The sequence below is a fragment of the Podarcis raffonei genome, chromosome 2 (genome assembly GCF_027172205.1).
Source record: "Podarcis raffonei isolate rPodRaf1 chromosome 2, rPodRaf1.pri, whole genome shotgun sequence".
Lineage (NCBI taxonomy): Eukaryota > Metazoa > Chordata > Lepidosauria > Squamata > Lacertidae > Podarcis > Podarcis raffonei.
Window position 1 is genome coordinate 57,546,186 of NC_070603.1, and position 23,169 is coordinate 57,569,354.

Genomic DNA, 23,169 nt, shown 5'->3' on the forward strand with positions numbered 1-23,169 from the left:
TCTTCTTACCCTACCAATCCACTCTTCTTCTTCTGGTGTGGTGCCATCAGAAGGAGGTCCTTTTCTTGAGGCTTTTTGCAAGACCATCTTGCAATAGTTCCAGAGGGAAAATAGAGGCTTTTCCAAAGTAAGAAGAGATGCCAAGTTTTGAAGAGGGGCTAGTGGGCTGACAGAGACCTTATTCAGATGATCTTTAATGTTATCTGAATTTACTTTTCAACTTTTGGTTGCTTTTACGGTTTCTGATTTAGTGTTCCATAAGTTGAATTGTACCTTTATTACAATATTATTATTATTTTAAAAATACAAGCTATAAACGGTGATTCTGCTTGACAAAACCTTTTGTAAAAGGAAATGCTGCTGCATTGTACAAAGTGCTAGATTGTACAAATGCTAAATCTTTCTATTTTTAAACTGCCACTTGACCTTACTTGCCAGGAGTTTTCTATATATGTTAGCCATATAGGAATCAAATGAGCTGCTGCTTTGATAGACTGTTGAGAGTCTCTTGAAGGGCTGAGTTTTATGTTCCCCACATATTCAAAGAAACTCTGAACCTTTCAGAGAACAAGCTGGATCTGCTGAGGTTAGCTGACCTTGCCTAGCTTGAGTTTAAATCTACTGGCATCATATGACATGGCCTAGTTGCAGATAATAAATGCTTAAATCATTCTGTTTAAATGCACAATCACTCTTTTAGCCATCTTAACAATTTTTCCCTTTAGGATATAATATTATTGTTTATGTTAAATTGGTTATAGGGTAGAACTTGTCAGTTTTGTTCTGACTTACTTTCTGCTGCAGACAGCACCAGCTTTATGGTCCTGAAAATCTATTATTTTCTGTGTTCGTTATTGATGGAATTTAACATTTGGATTTCACAAATACCTATGCAAGTGAATATTCTAGCCATGCTCTACTGATTATCCCCAATCCCACTCCCCCCCCCAAAAATCACAAAGGTCCATTAGTGACGAGTATAACTTGTTTGCCCACAGGGCAGCTGGAGGCTATTCACAGAGCTCTTCCAAGCTGTTCATTTGGCCAGTAATTGATATTACCAGAACTAGGTGGATTTGTGTCAAAATTTATGTGCTTAATTTTCAGCAGCTTAAATAACTTGCATTGATTTTATGTACAGGCTACAGAAAGTGAGATGGGAGATGTAGATCTAACTGGTCTCCCAGAAGCACCAGTTGATTCTGAAGACGATGAAGAAGAAGATGAAGACATTGACAGAACTTCAGATCCACTGCTGGGGAGAGATGTTGTACGGGAATGCCTTGAAAAGGAACCTGCTGACAAAACAGATGATGACATTGGTGAGACGTACTAAGAAAGAAAGTACTTCTACATAGTTTCAACAGATTATCCCTAATAATCTAGTAATTTGAAAGTTAATGACAAACTGATATAGTAGCGTATTTTACAGACACACACAGACTGCCAATCCTTATGTAGCCAAAGTGGCACCATTGACATATATGAGAGAGATAGTAGCAGGCTTGGGAGAACCCTAAGGGTTGCAGAAGTATATTTAAAAACAAAACAAAAGAATGACCCCCTCCCACAAAAAAGCCCCAGCTGTTTTGGTTGACATTTGGAGAGGGAGAGAATGGAACCGAGAATCCTTGAAGAGAGTGTGTCTGTCTGGCTAAAACTCTGAACTGAAGCAGTTCACGTTGCAAACATTTTGTTGCAGGTCTCACTTATATAGACATTATCTATTTACACACATCCCCTATGTCTTTATCTATAGCTAACTTCATATATTGCATAAAACATATAGATTGTGTGTGAATGTATAGGCAGGGGAAGCAACCACCCACTAAATGTTATCAATTCCTATGCATATAGGACCCAAGCATCTTGCTGCACTTCCAAGTGTGCAGATTGGGCCATTCTAGCACTGGACTGCCATTTCTTAATCACTTTCCTCCTTGTGTACTATTAACATGGGGTTGGATCCAAATAACTATGAGTAATAGAACAATAGTTGCTGGCATAGTTTTGCAAAGTCTTTCACAAGAGTTTGCATAATGCTAAAATAGCTCTATAGCAGTTCTCATGCTTCTGCTTTCATAATAAGTTTCACTTTTTCTCATTCAGAAGTCCCATTTTTGAGTAGAAGATGCCTTTGCATGCTGAAAGTACTCTTTGATTCCAACTCATTGTAACCACTCTTATTAACTAACATAAATTGATGAGTGACACAAATACAGATTGAGATCCATTTTTTATATATTAAATAATACCAACTTGCATGATAGTGAAACGTAACTAAATGTTGCCTTGCTTTGTTTCTAACATATATTTATTTTTGTTCTTATAGAACAATTATTGGAATTCATGCACCAGCTTCCAGCATTTGCAAACATGACTATGTCTGTAAGGAGAGAACTCTGCTCAGTGATGATATTTGAAGTTGTAGAACAAGCAGGAGCCATCATTCTTAATGATGGGCAAGAAGTAAGTATTGAATAATGCATGCCATGATCATGTTGCTATGTGATCATCAAACATCTATAATATATTTTTTTACCATGCAGATAAGGGTGAAATGTTTTCAGTTTTACAGCATATGTAGCAGTTCATAACTCCCCAGTGTCATTGCATATTATCAAAAGCTCCAAAAACATTTCACAGGGTTTTTTTATGACCTACTGCTAGTTTATTTCAAATGTCGAACCATGTTTCTATCCCTTAGATATAGGCCTGGTTTGTACATCATGGTAATGCAAACTATGGCTTAGTGAAACTTTGCAAACATGGGCTCCCAGAGAGGTGATTGCAGCTGTTTTGTTCCTCCCTGGTCTTTTTTATTCCAGGATCACAATGATTTGGACCTGGGCTCATGGTTAAGTTTTCTTCTCACTGGCCATGAGTTTGTAACTAAGATGTGCCATGCGAACCAAGCCATAGTTTCTCAAATGCACCTGATGAATGTTTTGAACTCAAGCAACAATACCACATCCTGAATCTTGCATTAGAATGACAATCCTAATTAAGGATTTCTGTCCGAATATCTCATTCATCTCTGTGTTTCTTCCTGATCTGGTCATGGAAGATGGGTACCGGTTGTTAACATTACTACTAAATCAATCATTTTTATTCTTACCCCAATGGTTATATTGCTGTTGCAGAGGCGTACTAAGCATCCAGTGAGCCTTCTGTTTAGCTTATTGTTGATACAGTTGGATGCTTAAGATAATTGAAATGCTTTTATTGGGTTTTCTTTCTAGCTTGATTCTTGGTATGTTATTTTAAATGGCACTGTGGAAATCAGCCATCGAGATGGGAAAACAGAAAGTCTCTGTATGGGAAATAGTTTTGGAATTACTCCCTCTCTGGAAAAGCAATATATGAATGGTGTAGTTCGGACCAAAGTAGATGACTGCCAGGTAAGATAACTTCATAGTAAAACATTCTTCCATTTTCTCATTAAAAATTCTATTTAATTAATCATTCCAGAAATAAAAGAGTGCAATTTTGGCTAATGGTAACCACTTACAGCTTTCTTGCTCATAGCATAGGTTATTCAGCAAACAGGAACCACTGCTTTCCCTACTTATATATCAAAGTCTGCTGAAACGGGTTCAGGACAATTTTACTTTTTGAATTCAAGTTCTCATCTAGACTTCTTATCTATATGTATCAGTTGTAGTAATCTCTGAAGGTACTACAAAAATAAATAAATTATGAGGTTGAACAAGATGGAAACAGATTGATTTCTAATTACATTTTGCTATAATTATATGTGTCTATAATAATAATAATTTATTATTTATACCCCGCCCATCTGGCTGGGTCCCCCCAGTCACTCTGGGCGGCTTCCAACAAAACACTAAAATACAATAACCTATCACACATTAAAAGCTTCCCTAAACAGGGCTGCCTTCAGATGTCTTCTAAAAGTTTGGTAGTTGTTTTTCTCTTTGACATCTGGTGGGAGGGCATTCCACAGGGCGGGCGCTACTACTGAGAAGGCCCTCTGCCTGGTTCCCTGTAACCTGGCTTCTTGCAGCGAGGGAACCGCCAAAAGTCCCTCGGCGCTAGACCTCAGTGTCTGGGCAGAACGATGGAGGTGGAGGCTTGACTGATGGATTAAAAAAACACAAAATGGTTCGTTTATGTATTTATACCCCTTTGTTATTTTGTATAGTTTGTATGTATAGCCCAGCAGGATTATTGGAGAATTCTGAACCATGTTGAAAAAAATACACACAAGGTTGAAGAAGAAGGAGAAATTGTTATGGTGAAAGAGCACAGAGAGCTGGACCGCAGTGGAACCAGGAAAGGACACATTGTCATTAAGGTGATCAAAAACATAACCTTACAAAGAAGTTGTTTTATTATATAGCATTTTTTAGTTTCATAACAAAGTGATCTAGTTTCTCATCTTCATAGAAGTTCTCTTGTTATGCAGTCAAATGGCTATATATTGTGGAAATAATATGCCTCTGGGCAATTAGACATCACTCAACAATATAGTCTTTACAGACATAGATCCGAGTTGTAATGCTGTATTGGTATGCAGGAAGTATTATGAAAATAAATGTGTGTCTAGGATGAAAGTTAGGAATTGGATTTATGAAAATGGCTTGGTGGTGATATTACAAAATGGTATGTTGTTTTTGTGGAATTATTTTATTAACTGTCATCTCTTGTTTTTAAGGCAACACCTGAACGCCTGATTACACATTTAATAGAAGAACATTCTATTGTGGATCCAACATACATTGAAGACTTTCTCTTGACATACAGAACATTTTTGGCAAGCCCCCTGGAAGTTGGGGATAAACTATTGGAATGGTTTCAAGTAGACAGTCTCAGGGACAAGGTTAGTTTCTAGATGAGAGATAACCAAACCCTGATTGGTAATTTTCTTGTACTGGAAGATAGGTCGGTGGCCTATCCAGGCCAGCATCAAGTTCTCACAGTGGCCAACTGGATGCTTGTGTGAAGCCCACACAACTGGCGTTCAGATGCAGAGCATAGCTCTTATGGCTAGTATCCATTGATAGTCTCCTCCTCCTTGAATTTGTCCAGTCCTCTTTAAAGCCCCCAAGTTGGTGGTTATTACTGTCGGTTTCAAGCCTTAGTCAGAGGAATTGGCCACCCTCCAGGTGCCCGGCTTGAATCCTTGTTGACCTCCCTGTCTGCGACTCCCGGCAAGATCAGGCGAGATCTCAATCGGCGATCCTTCTCAACGTGAGAAGAACACACCACTCCTCCCCTACCATCCCCAGGGAGGGGAGAGAGACAGACAGAAATGTATTTACATGCCTTTATTTCTGTCCTTCCAGCAGTACAGAGAAAACGTGACTGCACTCTCTCATCACCAACAGCAGAGAGGGAATAACTCCTCCCATGTACTTCCAGTACAGATCATGTGACACTCTGAGCTAACATCCGGTGCTCAGTACACTGAATAGACTGTCCTTTGTTCCCACGGTACAGTCCCAAAACATCAACATCCTGTTTGGCTTTCCAGCCACCTGGAGCACTCAGCTGCATTGCTCCTTTTTCGTAACAATTACTGCCTCACCCCCGTGGGGGTGAGCTCCATATTTTAACTATGTTCAATACACTGAATCTTTCAGGTTCAGGTGTTATGGCAGAGGGAGAAAAGCTTCTCTATCCACTTTCTTCATGCTGTGCATGATTTTATAAACATCTATTGTATTACCTCTTGCTTGCCTTTTTTTTCTATTTTAAGAAGTCCCAAATGCTGTAACCATAAGGGAGCTGCCCCATCTCCTTGATCATTTTGGTTAACTTTTTCTGAACTTTCCCCCCTAACTGTGCAATATCCTTTTTGAGATGAGGCAGCCAGAACTGTACCTAGTATTCCAAATGTGGTCTCAACATAGATTTGTGTAATGGCATTGTGACATTGACAGTTTTATTTTTGGTTCCTTTTCTAATGATCCATGTCATAGAATTTGCCGTCTTCACAGCTGCCTCACAGTGGGTCACACTTCTTTATGAAGTCTTATCTGAACTTCTTGGTGTGGTGACTTACAGTACTGTGAAATACAGAGAACTTAGAAATCATCTGAAAAATAATGTATTCACTATATAAAAATTGTAGCAATAATAAAGCATGTACATTGTTTTAAATTCAGAGAATGCTGAGAACAGGCAATAATCCTAAATATTTTTAGGCTGGCAGTATCAACTTGCAGTTGGTAAAAGTTTCTGTTGCCTAATAAAAGTCTCTGCCATCCTATACCAGAGTTGGGGGATGGGGAAAACTTGCGAGAAATAAACTCGCAATAAACACTATGATTCAGATATTTCCGCTGTATTTTGAACTTTTATTCTTGCTTCATCTTAATCCCTAGGTATTTCAATTCATACCCATGAACCAGTCACTGTTTTAATTTTCAGCTAAGAGATATCCCAAGTAAAATGATTATCGCTAAAAAAGAATTAGTCATAATTAGTATGACCTCAGAAGTTGTGTTATACGTTATATATGTACGTATTACACATAAGTATTACACAGAGGTTATACGTTTACACATATAAAGGCATTGCCCTCAGAACAGGAAGTAACATTTTATGCGGTTAGAGAACTTGGATAGATCTCTTTGAAAAACATTTTTGTTTTAAACTGACAAGGTATCTGACAGACTGCTTGTTGTGCAGTAATTTTATAGCCCAATTGGCTACTTTGTAAAAAAAATGACGATGGAAATTCTAGCTTTATTAGTGTAAGTTTCATAGAAGCAGCCGTTGCAAATGACAAATATTTTGCAAGGGTAGCAATACTGATTCATAAGAAAACCATGGAAGAGAGATAGTACTCCAGGTGCTGAGTTGTAGGCCTGTTCTCTATGGTAAAAAAGATCGTCATTTTATTTTTTAAAAAAATGTATAAAAGCATAGACAAATTGGCTCATAGAAAGGTGGAAAGGTATATAGTTGGTACAAAAGCTACTTGACTGGTTGTTAGTGCCAAAACTATATTAAGAATAGCAACCTAATTTCCTCTTACAAATAAAACTTGTATTAACTTCACATATGTACTTGTTCTTAGGTTACCCGAGTTGTACTATTGTGGGTGAACAACCATTTTAATGATTTTGAGGGAGATCCAGCCATGACACGTTTTTTGGAAGAATTTGAAAAAAACTTGGAAAATGCGGTAGGTACCTAAATAAATTGAGTTTTGTGTTGCATCATGCATTTTTAAAAGAAGCTCTTACTATAGCAAAAACATTTGTAGAAGGTTTATTAAATATTTATTTATTTATTAGATTTTTTTGAAACAGCAAGAAAAGAAAAAAGAGTAAACACAAATACCAAATTACACACAGGAATAACAATAACAATAACAATAAACACCAAATTTTCTTAACAAACAATAAAACATAAATTGGTCTTAACACTAAAGACCCGAGCTCCCATTTATTCCCTATTTCAATTTCCTATTACTTATTGCCAATACACACTTATCATAATTTAACTTTTTCTTAATATACCGTATCTTAATTCTTATATCTACCTTGCAACTATTACTGAAGTTCCTCAAATGCTGCAACCATTTGTAGAAGGTTTTAACTGAGTACTGCAAATTTCTTTCAAAGGGCTTTTTATTATAGAGATAATGCAGACAATGCTGTTTAATGGCACAGTTATGGCAAATAATGGGTTGATGTGATTAGGTGGTGAGGTAGTTCTGTGTAGTTTTACCATTACATGATTTGGTGTCACCTAATTATAGATGGGAGATATTCATGTGTTTGACAATTTACAGAAAATGAAGGGGCACCTCAGATTACTAAACATCGCCTGTGCAGCCAAGGCAAAATGGAGACAAATCACATTGCAGAAGCCTTCTAGAGACTCCCCACTTTTCTTCAGCCTCCTTGGAGGAAGTGAAAAATGTTTTGGTATTTTTGTGGAGACAGTAGAACCAGGAAGCAAAGCAGCAGAAGCTGGGCTTAAACGTGGTGATCAGGTAAAGTAAAACCCGGTGTCTCATTTACAATCGTATATCTGCTTTGGTTAAGTGAAGTATATTCAACCAAAGAAATAGACCAGATATTTGTTGTGTTGGGCTGGTTTAGAGATCTCGGCTAAAACCATACTTTTCATACCACATCCCTCTCATGTTCCTTGGTTTGTTTAATGATGGTTTCACCTGTTTTCTAAATTAATAGTTTTGCCTCCATAACGTGACGAGAAATTTATATTGTGAAAAAACAAATTATTCTCAGGATTGGTTATGGTAGTCAAATGGAAATGTAACATTTGAAAGTGAAAGACAAACATATGTAAACGGTCTAAGCAGGGGAGCAATTCTTTCTGCCATAATGTTTTGTAAAAATGCTGCTTTTGTAACTTCTGAGGCATTAAATGAGGCTGGTTTCAAAACATATTTTTAGAACTGAGCTGAATTTCAAAAAAAGTGGATTAAGATTCCATGTTGGTAATACTCCATCTTTCTTGATAACAAAATTCTCTTTCCCCTCATTATTTTAAAGGTAATGGAAGTAAATGGGCAAAACTTTGAGAATATTACATTTGCAAAAGCCACTGAAATCTTGAGAAACAATACTCATCTTTCCATCACTGTAAAAACAAATATTTTTGGTGAGTACCGTTGTATAAGCCATATAAATGATATCGCTTAGAGAGATTGGCCAAAGAACTACTTTGAAGGTTTTAGTGAGTTCATGAGGTTTTTGCAAGTTAATTCCTTTAAAATTTAAGAACTGCATGCATAGACACCCATTACATTCCCAAGCTGCTTTTGAAGCTCCCACCCACCCAGTTTTAAATTTCCTTTATACACCAAAGGGATGGTGGAGGAAGGTGCTGGTTAAGAAATACAGTAAGCCTGCCACTTACATGCATTTAACTTGTGTGCATCCAGTTTTAGGCGTGTGGCAAAAAAAGAAGGAAAGGAAAGAAAAGAAAAGAAAAGGGGGGCAGGGCTCTGCAGAAAACAGCTTTAGCAGCCCCATTTGCCATTGAAACTAATGTGCTTTGGCTGTACTCAATTTTGGCTTTATGTGCGACCCCCACAACATAACTCTTGCATAAATTGCAGGCTTACTGTATGCTCAAATCACTCTTGGTGCACAGGACTAGTTACAGTTTTAGGACACTGTCCTTATCTTAAAGGTCTATACAAAATCCTGAATTTTGTCTGCTGTGGCACTTCAAAAGTGATGACCTACATCTAGAGGTGACAGGCCATACAGTAAAGCTTCACATTTTAGTCCAACAGAAAATTTCCTAAGGGTGTTTGATTTTCTCTCTAAAGTGGTAACTATTACTTCCGCTTCTTTTGGACCTGATTCTCCCTTCTCTCCCCTTCTATTTTGTCACAATCTTTATCCAAGTACAGTGGTACCTTGGGTTAAGAACTTAATTCATTCCGGAGGTCCATTCTTAACCTGAAACTGTTCTTAACCTGAAGCACCACTTTAGCTAATGGAGCCTCCTGCTGCCGCCGTGCCACCAGCATGCAATTTCTATTCTCATTCTGAGGTAAAGTTCTTAACCCGAGGTACTATTTCTGGGTTAGCGGAGTCTGTAACCTGAAGCATATGTACCCGAGGTACCACTGTATGCTTTTCATATATTTGATATCAACATAGAAGTCAAAATGTGTCACGTGCAAGCCACCTTTAAGTAAAAAAATTGTAATAGCGAAATATAGTTGACGTGATCATTGTGTCCTTCCTGCCCCCTCTGTTGCAGCCTTTGGAAAACCTACTCCTGTGAGTCAGGGTATCCTTCGCAGTAGCATGGGATATGGTGCTGGAAATTGCTCTGGGAAGGACTAATCCATGAAATATTGACACCCCCTGAATGAGTAGAAACAATAGTGAGACGAGATATATAAGATGTTTTTACAAAATGAATTGGTCTAAGTTTATTTTTTCAATTGTGCGGCTATGTAGATAGACAGATCCATCTATTGATGGATTCCGAGTTTCTTTTGTCAGATGTAACGGCTTCAAGGTGCTTGCCTTGTTTGTTGCTCATGAAAATTCATGAATGTCTGCTGAAGTCCTTGGCAGGAGTTTTATTTGCTGATTTAATGGATTTGTGTTTAACTCTTTCCCCCATATTCTGTATGATCCAAAGCACCACCCAGACCCTACTGCTATATTTTAATCTCTTATTCAAATCTACACATATGTCATATAGCACAACTTCATTTTACATAGCTTGAGCTGTCCAAGAAGTAAAAACGTGAACGATCAATACTTAATTGCTTGTAGCATTTGCAGCAGGGAAAAAGCATTTGATCTATAAATTATATGGCGAATGTAGTCTTAACTCTGCAACCTCAGATGCACAATAGAGGGAGCCTCTTATATAAGTTAAGCCACATCTTTCATATTATTTTAGTGTGCTCTTACTCTGGTTTTTGCACTAAAATCATTTTTAGGAGATAATGGCTGGGATCCAAGGGATCTTTTGCATCACATTCTCGCACACTCTTTGAAACATTATCCCTGAAGGTTGAGGATATTCTAGAGCCGCATTCTGTGAGGTGCAAGAGACTACAAATCAGAATGGAAAGTTCAGCCTTTGCTTTTTTCTCAAACCTCTTTGGATCCTGGCCAGTATTTGATTACTAGTTATAAGTAATATATTTGAAGAAAGATATTGGATTAGGACTGTATTGAATAGTCTTTTAGGATAAAATGAAGTTGTAATGTATGAGAATTCATTGTGAAAACTATGTTGAAGCAACCAAAACCAGCAACAAACCTTGCTACTTAAGTCGGGGGAATAGACAAGGAAGGGTGAAGAGCAGAGGAGTTAAGGTCAGGTTCTGTCTAAATATGATAGGCTGCCTTAGTGTTCAACAGAATTACAAACCAGGTTTACCTGGGGGTATTTGCTCTTCTTCAGATTGGCCTAGATTTTAGCATGGCACCACATGCAGACTGGCTCCCAGGTGGTTCAGCTTAGAGATGGCTATTCATTGATTTGTTACACATCATACATACCTCAAACTGACATTGACCCATCTACTTCTAAAAGCTTTTAGACATAGATTGTGTATGGAGAAATATAATGGTATCAGGAATGCATTTATAAAAATTATAAAACTTATTAATAATTTTATACTTGTTAGAATAACCATACTTCCTATATACCCATATGATGTATTGTACCGCAGTTTCAAGCACATTTTTCTTTTCTTTTGACTTTTCTCCACCTTTTTGCCACTTCATTTTTCTACTAAAATAATATTTCTCTATTGAAAATATATGTTTTCAATAAAACAACTTTTTTTTAAAAAAACAACTGACTTTGACCCATACCAAAGCTTCTATAGAGTTTTGAATCCTAATGTTCTCTTTCATTTTTGTGCATCTTAAGCTGTGCTCTCTCAAGGTAATATATATGCTTTAGGATTTTGGCCATTTGCTGCAGATTTGGATCCTTAAAAACAAAATTATGATAAAATGGAACACATTTTTAAATGTTCCTTTTTAGGATTTAGCATAATCCTAATAATAAAAAATAATAATAATACTGGGTGAATGAATGTGTAACATTTTTACTTTCTTTTCTACAGTGTTCAAAGAGCTGCTTAGCAGGATAGGGCAGGAGAAGAATGGAGTTCCTCATATTCCAAAAATTGCAGAAAAGAAAAATAATCGCTATTCCATCCCAGATATTCCTGGAGATGTGGAACAGATGTTTCCACGCGAGAAAGGAAACAAGAAAATAAAGGCAAACACTGTGTCTGGTGGAAGAAACAGAATAAAGAAAATTTTAGACAAGACGCGATTCAGCATCTTACCTCCGAAATTGTTCAGGTATGATAAAATACTTTCTCGTAAACTAGGATTTTTCTACAAGCCTTTCTATAACTAGACAAGAAAAGGCTATATTAGCTCTCTGTTGGTGGAAATGCAGTTTCCTTCCTTTAAAGCTGCAGGCTGTGACAATCCCTCTCTTTTACTTGCCGTGCACTAGGGAAGGCAAGTGGTATATGCCTTGATCTATGCTGCCTAATCCAAAGCTCCGCAACTAAAAGTCTTTTCTGTTCATTTCAGCACCAAAAGCACTTCGGCGAAAGGGCTGTTTCCTTCTCTGTGCCCTATTCCTAGGCTAAGCTTTTGAGTACATCCCAATAGCCTTTTGCGGGAAGGCTCTTCCACTATTAGTGAATGGAGAATATCTGTTGGCTGGATTCGAGTATATTTATAATTTTTAAACTGCCCCAGAGCTTCCAATTCCTTCTCACTCTCTGATTTTAAGCCACTCTCCTTTATGAAAAGCAAAAGCAAAGTAGTCATTGCTTATTTCTCTCTTGTTGTTTAATCTCCCTTTATTTGCACACAGACTTTTTTTTTGCTAACTATAAATTGTATAAATTTGCTATTCATCTTGATAATCACTGCTCAACAGTAGTCACCAGCCATCTAGCAGTAATGATCCCCCACCCTCGCTACATTCTTTTCCTCCTTAGAAACAAACTTATGTCCATTATTTGGTCTCTTTGGCTGTGCTTCCAAGGGGTGTGTGCACAGCAAATTAGACCTAGTGTTTCTTCATCTAAAGTGACCGACGGCTTAGTCAGCTGACCTGTCCTCTAGCACGCCCAGGAATAGTTGGAGTTTAGTTTGCCAGACATGTTGAAATCCCACTAACAATAATATTAAGAAGATGGCTGATTTGTGAACTAGATTGTGCATCCCTTCATCAACATCCCTTTTGTCTTTCTTGTCTAGGAAAATTTCCAACCGTCTAAATTTTATTACTTGCATTATTCCTTGTTAATTTTTGTTACTATCTGGAACATTTTGTAAACCAAGTTAAATAAGCATTCTGTGTTTCAAAAGAAGTAGTCTATTACTAGAGAGTCAGATAGAGCTTCTAGAGAAAGCTCCATCAGTTACAGACAGTGCTAAGACCTAGTTTTTCTCACAGCAGTCATTCTCTATAGCTTTTTGCACATCAGTCTGTGAATAGTTACTCTCTGTGGCTTGGTGTTTCTTGACCTCAGTTATTTTCCATTGCTCTATTAATGGATTGTGACTGACAGAATAATAATAATAAAAAAAAAACACAGGCAGAAATAGGATGAAAGACTCACTTGTCCCTACTGGAAACATACTTTTATTACCTGGTAGCAAATCCCATGTATTGACCTTGGTTTTGGTACCTTTTTGAACCAAAAAAAGTAAGTCTAAAACCACAGTTGTATTATTGTGAAATTTAATTATGAGATAGTTTTCTCTCTTGTGCCTCTGCGTAGTCACACGTATGGGAATATGCATATACTTCCCCTTATGCAGAGCCATATTGACTTTTGTTACGGTCTTTCAGTTTTTATTTATTTAATTAATTTAGTCAATATATGTCACATTCTTCCTCCCAAAGGAGCCCAGGTCACCAAACACATTACTTACAATATCATTAAAAACATCTTAGCTGAAACTGGACCTTTCAGAATATGATTATTGGGACTAACCTGTGCTGAACACAACTTACCTTTTACTTTTGTACTCACTGCTCTCATGTTGCTACTGTTACCATGTTGTTATTCCGGTTCGTTGTTTTTTAATTTACAAAAACTAAAGATAAAACTTAAAAATAATGAAAATAATAATGAGAGGGACAGATGCACCTCATCAGAGAGGGCATTCTGCAAATGGGGAAAAACCACTGCAGAGGCCTTGTCATGGGTCAGTGCCAACTGGGCAGTCCCCAATGGCAGCACCAACAAAGTCTCACTTGCTGATGGTACAGTCTGAGGTGGTTGATATAGGGGAAGATGCTATTTTAGGAACTTGGGTTCTAATCCACTTAGGGTTTTGTATGCTAATACTTGTACATTGAATTAGGCCCAGTAGCTCACTGGCAGCCAGCAGCTTCAGGACTCAAGACCTATGGTCCCATCAGGCTGCCCCACTTACCAGCTTAGCAATTTCATTCTGTACTAGTTGCAGCCTCTGAACCATCTTCAAGGATAGCCCCATATATATCACATTATAGTAATACAGAAGGCAGACCACCAGATCATGGACAACTATATCAGTCCAAGGATGGGCATAGCTGGTAAATCAGCCTCAGCTCAGCATAAGCAATCCTAACCAAAGAAACAACTTGAGACTCTAGTGAGATCTCTAACGAGTCCAGGAGTATTTCTAGGTTATGAATCTGTTTTGAGAGTGCAGTCCCTCTCAGAACAGGCCTTGCATCTTATTCAAAGACACGGGAACCACTCACTCACAGCACTTCCATCTTATCAGGATTCAGCCTCAGTTTATTGTTCCCCATTCAGTCCATCACTGAGGAAGGCTAAAGTAAGCCAGTCTCTCAGCAGAGCTGGTGGAATAGGCACCATCTGACATTCACTCGGAAGCCTATTGATTCTTCAGAGCCTTGTGAAGGCAGTAAAGAACTTACGAGAGAATGTGTCCTCCATCAGTGAATTTCCTTATTATGGAAATGAGCCAAATAAAACACAGTGGGCCAAAAGGCACCCTCCCCTTTTACAAGGAGTTCCTTGTGAGATGACAGGACTTCAGATATTATTCACTTCCTGAGGAAGTAAAACAGGAGGCTAGTGAAGGACAGACCAAGGCCCTGAAGCTCATCAGCCTGCATAGGAGAAACACAAACCAACAGCATAGCCATCTTCTTGACCTTCATGAGGTAATATGCATCAGATAATCAGATGCTGCAGAGAAAGAGAAGTGTTAGCAGGCTAGAAGGGGCACTAGTACAAGTGCTGTAACTGCTTCCAAGATACAGAACCTTCTGCATTAGCAGCCCTGCACTCTTAAATGGATGTGCAGTGCATACTCTGAAAGGAGGTTTCGGTAAGCAGTTCAGTTTTACCTTGAGCCTTAGAGACACAGCAGCCTGTAAACAACAAGAAGAGCAGGTTATTATTTAAGATCTCATGCTTCCATTGTTAGTGAAAATTATACCTTGTTTTGCTTCATTTGTGTAGAATAACTATGCTTTTGTTTCATTTAAACACTGACACCTTCTAAAACTTCCTTGCAGTGATGGTAGTGTAAGCCAGTCACAGGACGACAGCATTGTGGGGACAAGGCAATGCAGACACAGTTTGGCAATTATGCCTATTCCTGGCACGCTCTCGTCCAGCAGTCCTGATCTCTTGCAGCCTACAACCAGCATGTTGGATTTTTCTAACCCTTCAGGTAAAAAGACCCTCAGTTGTTATCCGCTACTTTTCCCACCATGTTTTTGTAAATCAGCATTGACAATCCAATACGTGGTTGGCTACTTATGGAGGCAAGTTAAATGCAGTTGCCAGAATTTGTGATTCTGATGCACACCTCAGGAGCTGCTGGGTTAGTATTTTGGAGGCAGCCTTCTGAAAGCTGTGTTGCTGCTGCTGCTTACCAGTATGGGTTGGGGCGGAATAGCAGTAAGGGCGGGGCAGCAGGGAAGATTCTGTGGGTGCACAAAATCCAGCATTTCCATCTAAACACCTATGTAGCCCCAACCTCATCACTACCCTTCCCCTCCTCTACACTGTTCCTGTAAGCAGCAGCAGCAGCAGCAGCAGCAGCAGCAATGCCACTGTCGGGACGATGGCTCCACCACACAGCCCTGCTATGCCATCTGACACATCTATACAATTTGGGTTTGCCAGATTATTCTAGATACATGTCAAGTAGTGTTAAAAGAATAAATGAAAAGAACAAAGAAGAAAACAATGGGTTTCTATATTCACTGAGGCTTCCTGTGCTCATTAGTGCTTTACACAGTACAGATTTGTTTCTAATGGGGCAAGTTAATGCATTTATCATCATGCTTTCATAGCTACTACATTTTTAACCATATACCGTTTGAAGTGTTTTAAGAAATTTGAAGACTACGCCCCCAAACCTTTTATGCTGCCAGCAAGTATATCATCCCAGAGGTACCTTTCCTGACACAAATGAGGTGCTATTGAGGAAGTCACCAAATTTACCTTTTGTAATTTTTTGCTTACAATTAAGCAAGTCCACAAACTGGATTATGGGAGCTGTGTGCTTCCCAAAAATTTTGTCCTGCCTTCAACTACCAGGGGGAGATGTTGCCCAGCCTGATGACCTTGCAGTGCCAGTGGGAAACCGCTTTTCAGATAGGTACCAATAGTACTTTCTATCAATGGAGAAATATCAGCTGGATTCCACCTATCAAAGTTAATTAATTGGCAGTGTGCATATCCAGATGCTATTGATCCATGATCATTGCTGACCTAAACACCTCTTCGTTCCTTACTGTGTCAATCTATTTATAAAACTTAGTGTGAGTCTTCTACCGTCACATCTTTTCACTGCAGTAATCTAAATCACACCTAGGCCTCTCAGAAACAAAACAAGAAAAACTCTTCTTTGTTTTTATACCCAGATCACATTTTTAGCTTAATTATGCACTCTGACAACACATTGTGGCATAACTTTATGTTTATGTAACAGTTTATGTAGCAACTTCTGTTTACACTTGAAGAGATTTCTTTTCAATTATGTTAGCTGTGATTAGCTAATATTTCTCAGATGTAACAAGGAATCAGATTATTGGTATACAGTTTTTAATAAGAGGAAAATCAAAGTAACTTGTTTTCATATCCACACATATACAGTGTGTGACTAATGATGTCAGTGTAAAGTCTGGATCCTGACTTTCCCCCCTTCTTTTTATCCTGCAGCGGTTGGTTTTTACTGTAAGTATTCCAATCACTGGCAACCTGATGATTTTATAATGTGTTATTTTTTTTTAAAAAATGTATTTTTGAAATTCTACTTTAAATAGTAACATTTTTCTAAGCAGTCAAAGTGGTGAAGCCATTTTTCAGAAGTATACCTGAACCTGTTTTGTTTCAGTGTCTATAATCTTTCAGTGTCTAATCTTTCAACATATGTGTGAGTCAGACTATGTAATAATTCTTTGATCGCTGTGCAAGTATTAGCTTGCAACATACTCTAAATTATTGCTCCTTTGAGGGTTAGAGATGGCTGACTTTTGTTCCTAAAGTTTCTCATAAATATAATGGCACTTTCCTATAAAATACCTAGTCATGACAGTCAGGTTTTGAGAAATGCATCTATGCAGGACAGAGATTAATTCAGTGGAGTACCAAAAGTACATGAAGTACGTGGCCTACATGGAGGTGCAAAAATTGTGTGGAGGAAGGGTGACTGTTGCAGATTTTTTGAAAAAAGTTCTCCATGCCTGTCCATGCTATCTTTGCTGTTAGGATTGATAGAAATACTGTAACTCCATTAGAGCCATTGTGGCTTAGTGGTAGGATTGCTGGACTAGGACCGAGGAGACCCAAAATTACACCTTCTAAGGTATCTTTGGAATGAAGAAGGTGTAGGAGTGATACTCCTGTTCTTCAGCCTTGGTGTTTTGTTTTGATTTGTTGTTTTGGAGGGGGCAGTTGCAAAAGTTTACAGGACTTGCTATCTTATAGTAAGGTAGTTTTAGGGTGGTGAAAGTACAATTATAGCACAATCCTATACACAATCCTATTGGATGTAAATACTACTGAGTTCAAATCATTAGAATGATTCAGAAATACTGCTTTTGTTGAACACTTCAAACAGGAGAGAGAAAGAGGATGAATTTATAGGGCTTGTGCTTTTATAGCAAATTTGAATGCCAGCTGTTGGGAATTAATTACTTGTGTAACTGATGTCTGATTCAGATATGCAGCCAAAACATGTGGTTAAGTCTTTCCCATACTGTACCATTTCAGATTGCAGGTGGAAGATAGCAGATTTCAGTGTTGCCCTATGCCAACCTTTGCCAGCCTGTTGTCCTCCAAATTTTGTGGATTACAACTCCTATCATCCCCAGTTGATAGGAGTTGTAGTCTAAAACATTTGAAGGGTACCAGGTTGATGACAGCTTGTCCTATGTAGTAGTAGTAGTAATAATAATAATAATAATAATAATAATAATAATAATAATAATAAACTTTTTTGCCCTTGGAAAGAGAAGAGAGTTGTCCTTGTCTTCTCTTGCTATGCTAGTTTTGTTTTTCCAAGAACAGGGATTCTACACATGTGGTTCTCTGCCACCACCTGCACCACGAGCCATGTTTTATCTGCATGTCAAAATCAGATCTGTCTGACATTGAGTCACATCTGGCTCTGTTCTGAAAAGCCCATTTTATAAGTTTATTAATTGACTTCGGTGATACAGGGCAACATGAAGAAAAGAAGCACGTGGTCATTTAAATTATATAGCACTCTGCACCCTATCAGTACCAATTCAGCTTCACAAAGAGTAAATTGTCTATAAGAAAAATGAATCAATAAACTAAACTTGAAGCTTAGAGCCTCATTGATTTATGATACACTTACTACTTGTCATAATCCACATCAATCGTCAAGTGCAGTTATTTTCTAAATTACGTTAGCATTATGTAACACTGAAGGTCCAGAACAAAGAGCTACCTATTTGGTCAGTTGGCACAGGGAGAATCAAAACCTTAAAAATAAATTTGTGGCTAAAGAAAGAAATAATATATTTTTTTAAAGATAACATACATGCAATGTAAATTTTCATTGCTTTTGCTGAGCAAACAATAGTACACATATGCTTACATGAAACAGCTATTTATTGTGACAGAAAACAAAGCTATATAATTAAAAAAAAACTTAACATCATTTTAAGGGAATAACTGTATACTTCTAATTTTTTTAACCTAGACATTCCAGATCAGGTTATAAGAGTTTTCAAAGCCGATCAACAGAGCTGTTACATTATCATAAGCAAAGACACTACAGCAAAAGAAGTCGTAAGCCATGCAGTCCACGAATTCAATTTGACAGGAGGCTCAGAGACCTATTCTCTCTGTGAGGTTTCTGTGAGTCCCGAAGGAGTTATCAAACAGAGAAGGCTTCCTGATCAGTTCTCAAAGTTAGCTGATCGGATTCAGCTGAATGGAAGGTAGGTATGCTTGCATCTTTAAGTAAAGCACAGAAGTAAGAAAATGGTAGAAAAATAAAATAAAAAGAGGAATCTCTTCCAATGAGCATAACACTACATTTCTCTACATTTCTCTAATGTTAGAAGAGCCAGTGGAGTATAGTGGTTGGATTAGTGTTGAGAGACCAGGGTTTTAATCCCTGCTAAGGCTGTGTGATAAATCGCCATATTGTTGAATACCGGTATTGAAATAACATTGTGATAAGTGTTTCAACAAGGCAATATACCAGTGAACAAAAGATGGAACTTAACAGCTTCCCAGGGGGTAGCCCAGCTGAACCAATACTTTACAGATAAAAGGTAAAGGGATCCCTGACCATTAGGTCCAGTCGTGACCGACTCTGGGGTTGCGGCGCTCATCTCGCTTTATTGGCCGAGGGAGCCGGTGTACAATTTCCGGGTAATGTAGCCAGCATGACTAAGCCGCTTCTGGCGAACCAGAGCAGTGCACGGAAATGCTGTTTACCTTCCCGCCAGAGTGGTACCTATTTATCTACTTGCAGTTTGAAGTGCTTTCGAACTGCTAGGTTGGCAGGAGCAGGGACCAAGCAACGGGAGCTCACCCCATTGCGGGGATTCGAACCGCCGACCTTCTGATTGGCAAGTCCTAGGCTCTGTGGTTTAACCCACAGTGCCACCCGCGTCCCGTACAGATAGTTTTCAGATAAATTGCAGGCAGCTTGTCTCCTTTGTTTGTTCTCTCCCTCCTCCCTCCTAACCAATAAGAAATGACAATAAGCCCTCACACAAACCAGCAAACTCTTTAAGTGGAAATATATTGGTGAAACTGAAAGAGTTTGCTGGTTTGTGTGAAGGCTTATTGTCTTCTTACCAGTTCAGCTACTTATGCAGAGCCTACTAACAATTCAGGATGAACCTCACACAGCTAGAAAATCAAAGATCCAGCGGCAAAGTAAACAAAGAACACAAACAAAGAAATAGAAAGCACTTCTTTCTTCCCTCACACTCACCCCTGCCAGGGAAAAAATGGGGGAAAGAGTTTTTATTTTTATTTTCTGCTGGTGTTTATGTTTGTTGGTTTCCCCTAAATAGCTTTCATCCACATTAAAAAGGAAGGGTTTTTTATTATTATTTCAAGGAGACGTATCTTTTTGCTTGCTTGCCCTCCCTCCTTCACCTTGATAAAAAGGGAACGATTGTTAGGATGAGGGCTTTTGGGGGGCCCTTCTCTCTGTGTATGTGTGTGTGGGGGGGTAATGGAGGGGAGAAGATTTAGCTGGCTACCTTTATGCTGAAATGGGAGTTTGGGCACTATGTGGGAATGATGGGGAGGGTGTTTTTTGGTAAGCGGTGCAAGCAAATGCGTGTCTACTCGCAAGCAAGCCCTACTGAATTCCTTACATTTTAAGGCCCTCCACCACCGCGGGGAGCCTTATAAAGGCCCTCTGCTGCTGCGGGGACGTGTGGCACACCCTCCACCATGGCGGGGAGGTAGGGTGGCACCCTCTGCTGCTGCAGGGAGGTGCAACAAGGCCCTCTGCTACTGCAGGGAAGCTATGTTTAGCTATGTTGGTACTTTTCTGCATGTGTATTAAAAGACATTTAATGTTTGTTTCTCTATCAATGCTTTTTAGGTATTACTTGAAAAATAATATGGAAACTGAGACTCTATGCTCAGATGAAGATGCTCAAGAATTGCTTAGAGAGAGCCAGATTTCCCTTTTACAGCTGAGCACCATTGAGGTAGCTACCCAGCTATCAATGAGAGACTTTGAGTTATTTCGGAACATTGAACCTACTGAATATATTGATGAACTATATAAACTTGAATCTAAAACGGGGAATGCTAATCTAAAGCAGTTTGAGGATGTTATGAATCAAGAGACATTTTGGGTTGCCACAGAAATTTTATCAGAGCCAAACCAGCTTAAAAGGATGAAGATAGTAAAACATTTCATAAAAATTGCTCTCCATTGTCGAGAGTGCAAGAATTTCAACTCTATGTTTGCTGTTATAAGGTAGGTTATTCTCTTTTGATAGATAGCAGAGTAGTAGAAAACTAGAATTAAAATGAAGTGCCTGATCATAGCCTTGATATCAGAATTTGAATAGTTATTGTCAGATCTGAGATGTGCTTGGTAACTTAATAGGTATGTCATAACATACTGATAGAGGTTTACTGGGGGGAAAAACTTTAAAATGTACTTATGACTCTTTGGGGTTATTAGGTGGAAATGTGTTGTTTATAGACATGGACTCTTCATGCATTTTAGTTAAATGTACAATAACATCTTTAATGGCAGGAATACAATATTATTGATAAAATTTATTAACCAGGTTCCAGATAATCAGGCAACTAATTTTTCATGTGGACAAGCTAGCATACTTTGTACCCAACCTCATGGAAACCTTCACTTCAGAAAGCATTCTTTTATCCACACTATTTCACTTGTATCACAATATTTTTGTTTATGGTTTGGAGGAGGCTCCCTTCTATAGCCTGGGATATTAATGTGGGTCAGGAGCATCCTCTTTTGAATAGGGTGTATGAATTTGTTTTTATTTGATAACTGGTAATGTGAGAGTTATTTCTTGCAGTGGTCTTAATCTGGCACCAGTAGCCCGACTTAGGGGTACATGGGAAAAGTTACCAAGCAAGTATGAAAAGCACCTACGAGATCTTCAAGACCTTTTTGATCCATCTAGAAACATGGCAAAGTATCGCAACATCCTTAGCAGTCAGAGCATGCAGCCTCCAATTATTCCACTTTTTCCTGTTGTCAAGAAGGATATTACATTTATGCATGAAGGTAATGCCACAGAGAGGTAATGAGCCAGCTTATTAAATTGCATATTAATACTTCATTGGTTTGCGCCAAGGGATCTGAGGTTTGCTGCCAAAGAGGACATGATTAGGGCTAAGATTAAATATACTATGGTGCACATAGAAAACTGTAAGCAGAGGGAGAGCATTTCACAAATGGGGAACCACTGCAGAAAAGTCCCATTCTCATGTTGCCACCCCTGGACTTCTCTTGGAGGAGGCAAATGAAGAAGGGCCTCAGATGATGATCTTGATGATCTCAGAGTCTAGGTAGGTTTATTATTATAGAGCCTCATGAGACACAATGCCCGCAATTCCTTATTTTTTATTGGCTTATAATGCTGATTATTTCTAGTAGCAAGCATCCAACAGAATCTGTCCTCTAGGAGTCACTGAAATCTTGGCCAAGTGAACATAACACCAATTGGCAGCATGTTATTAATGTGAGAGATGTCAGGTTCTTGGTCATGACAATTTAAAACCAGATGGTAGCAAAGTAAATACAGAGAATGGTGGTGGGTAGATGCGTTTGATTGAATTCAGGGGTGGGAAACCTTCAGTTTGTGGGTCAATATTTGCCCATAACGCCCTTTTGCTTAAACCATGCCCATGTGTCAAACAGCTGGCATCACCCAGTGATGTCAGCTGGTGAGCAGCAAGTTCAGTCCTGCTGGGTCCTTTGCGACGGCGCAATAGCACTTTCCCCCCTGGTGCCGTCGGGCCTGCCCTCACTTAAATATAATGCACCCACCTCACAGAACACTAATTCCACCAATTCCTACAAACTACCCCAGATTATCTTGTGGGGGACTTGTGTGAGGAAAAAATTAATAATTTGGAGTGTCAGGCAGGATTTGATCAAATAAACAAGAGAGCTTTTATTTAACAAAGGAAGTTTATGACACAAAATGGGTAAAACATAGGATACTTCAGATTATAATGCTATTTCACTCAGTTCTTTCTCAGTTGTTGCACAGCTGTTGCCGCTTAATACTTTGGTTCTTAAACAAGGTGGTGTTTTCTGTCATTTACACACCCCTTTGACAACCCTACTCCTGAGGTACTCCAAGTAACAGACCCAAAGGATCACCACACCCCTCTTAACTGGTTTGGGAATATTCTCTTTTTGTAGAAGAATCTCTCCCCTCCTGACTGGAATGAGTCCTAAGTATACTGTATTCTCATGGCTTTACTTCTTCTGGCTCAGCCTCAGCCTCCCAGTTAATTCCTGGCCTAATTACTCTTACAGGACACCATACACTGTCCTTCACACTAAGCTCAGAGACTCCTTTCTCTAGCTTTTGATATATTCCTTAGAGTGGATGTTTCTACCCAGAACCAACTTTCTCTCCTGTCATTCCCTCTCTCCCACCCTATTCTCCCAACCTCTATCCCAACCTACCAAACTGTCCAGCAAAACAAACTTT

The 23,169-nt window shown here is 38.7% G+C and overlaps 1 protein-coding gene across 6 annotated transcripts in view; it reads left to right on the forward strand.

Annotated features, from left to right (window-relative positions):
- RAPGEF6 (Rap guanine nucleotide exchange factor 6) overlaps window positions 1–23,169 on the forward strand; it is a 143,373-nt gene that overhangs the window by 84,477 nt on the left and 35,727 nt on the right. For 4 of the 6 annotated variants that reach the window (XM_053376782.1, XM_053376786.1, XM_053376784.1 and 1 more), the window contains 14 exons: window positions 1,142–1,322; window positions 2,333–2,469; window positions 3,243–3,401; window positions 4,163–4,315; window positions 4,676–4,840; window positions 7,046–7,153; window positions 7,766–7,969; window positions 8,496–8,604; window positions 11,561–11,804; window positions 15,010–15,167; window positions 16,667–16,681; window positions 18,678–18,918; window positions 20,553–20,936; window positions 21,517–21,728. In XM_053376782.1, coding sequence (XP_053232757.1) covers window positions 1,142–1,322; window positions 2,333–2,469; window positions 3,243–3,401; window positions 4,163–4,315; window positions 4,676–4,840; window positions 7,046–7,153; window positions 7,766–7,969; window positions 8,496–8,604; window positions 11,561–11,804; window positions 15,010–15,167; window positions 16,667–16,681; window positions 18,678–18,918; window positions 20,553–20,936; window positions 21,517–21,728 — 2,470 coding nt within the window. The remainder of the gene's footprint in view (window positions 1–1,141; window positions 1,323–2,332; window positions 2,470–3,242; window positions 3,402–4,162; window positions 4,316–4,675; window positions 4,841–7,045; window positions 7,154–7,765; window positions 7,970–8,495; window positions 8,605–11,560; window positions 11,805–15,009; window positions 15,168–16,666; window positions 16,682–18,677; window positions 18,919–20,552; window positions 20,937–21,516; window positions 21,729–23,169) is intronic. The other 2 variants (XM_053376783.1, XM_053376785.1) reach the window with 1 other exon arrangement.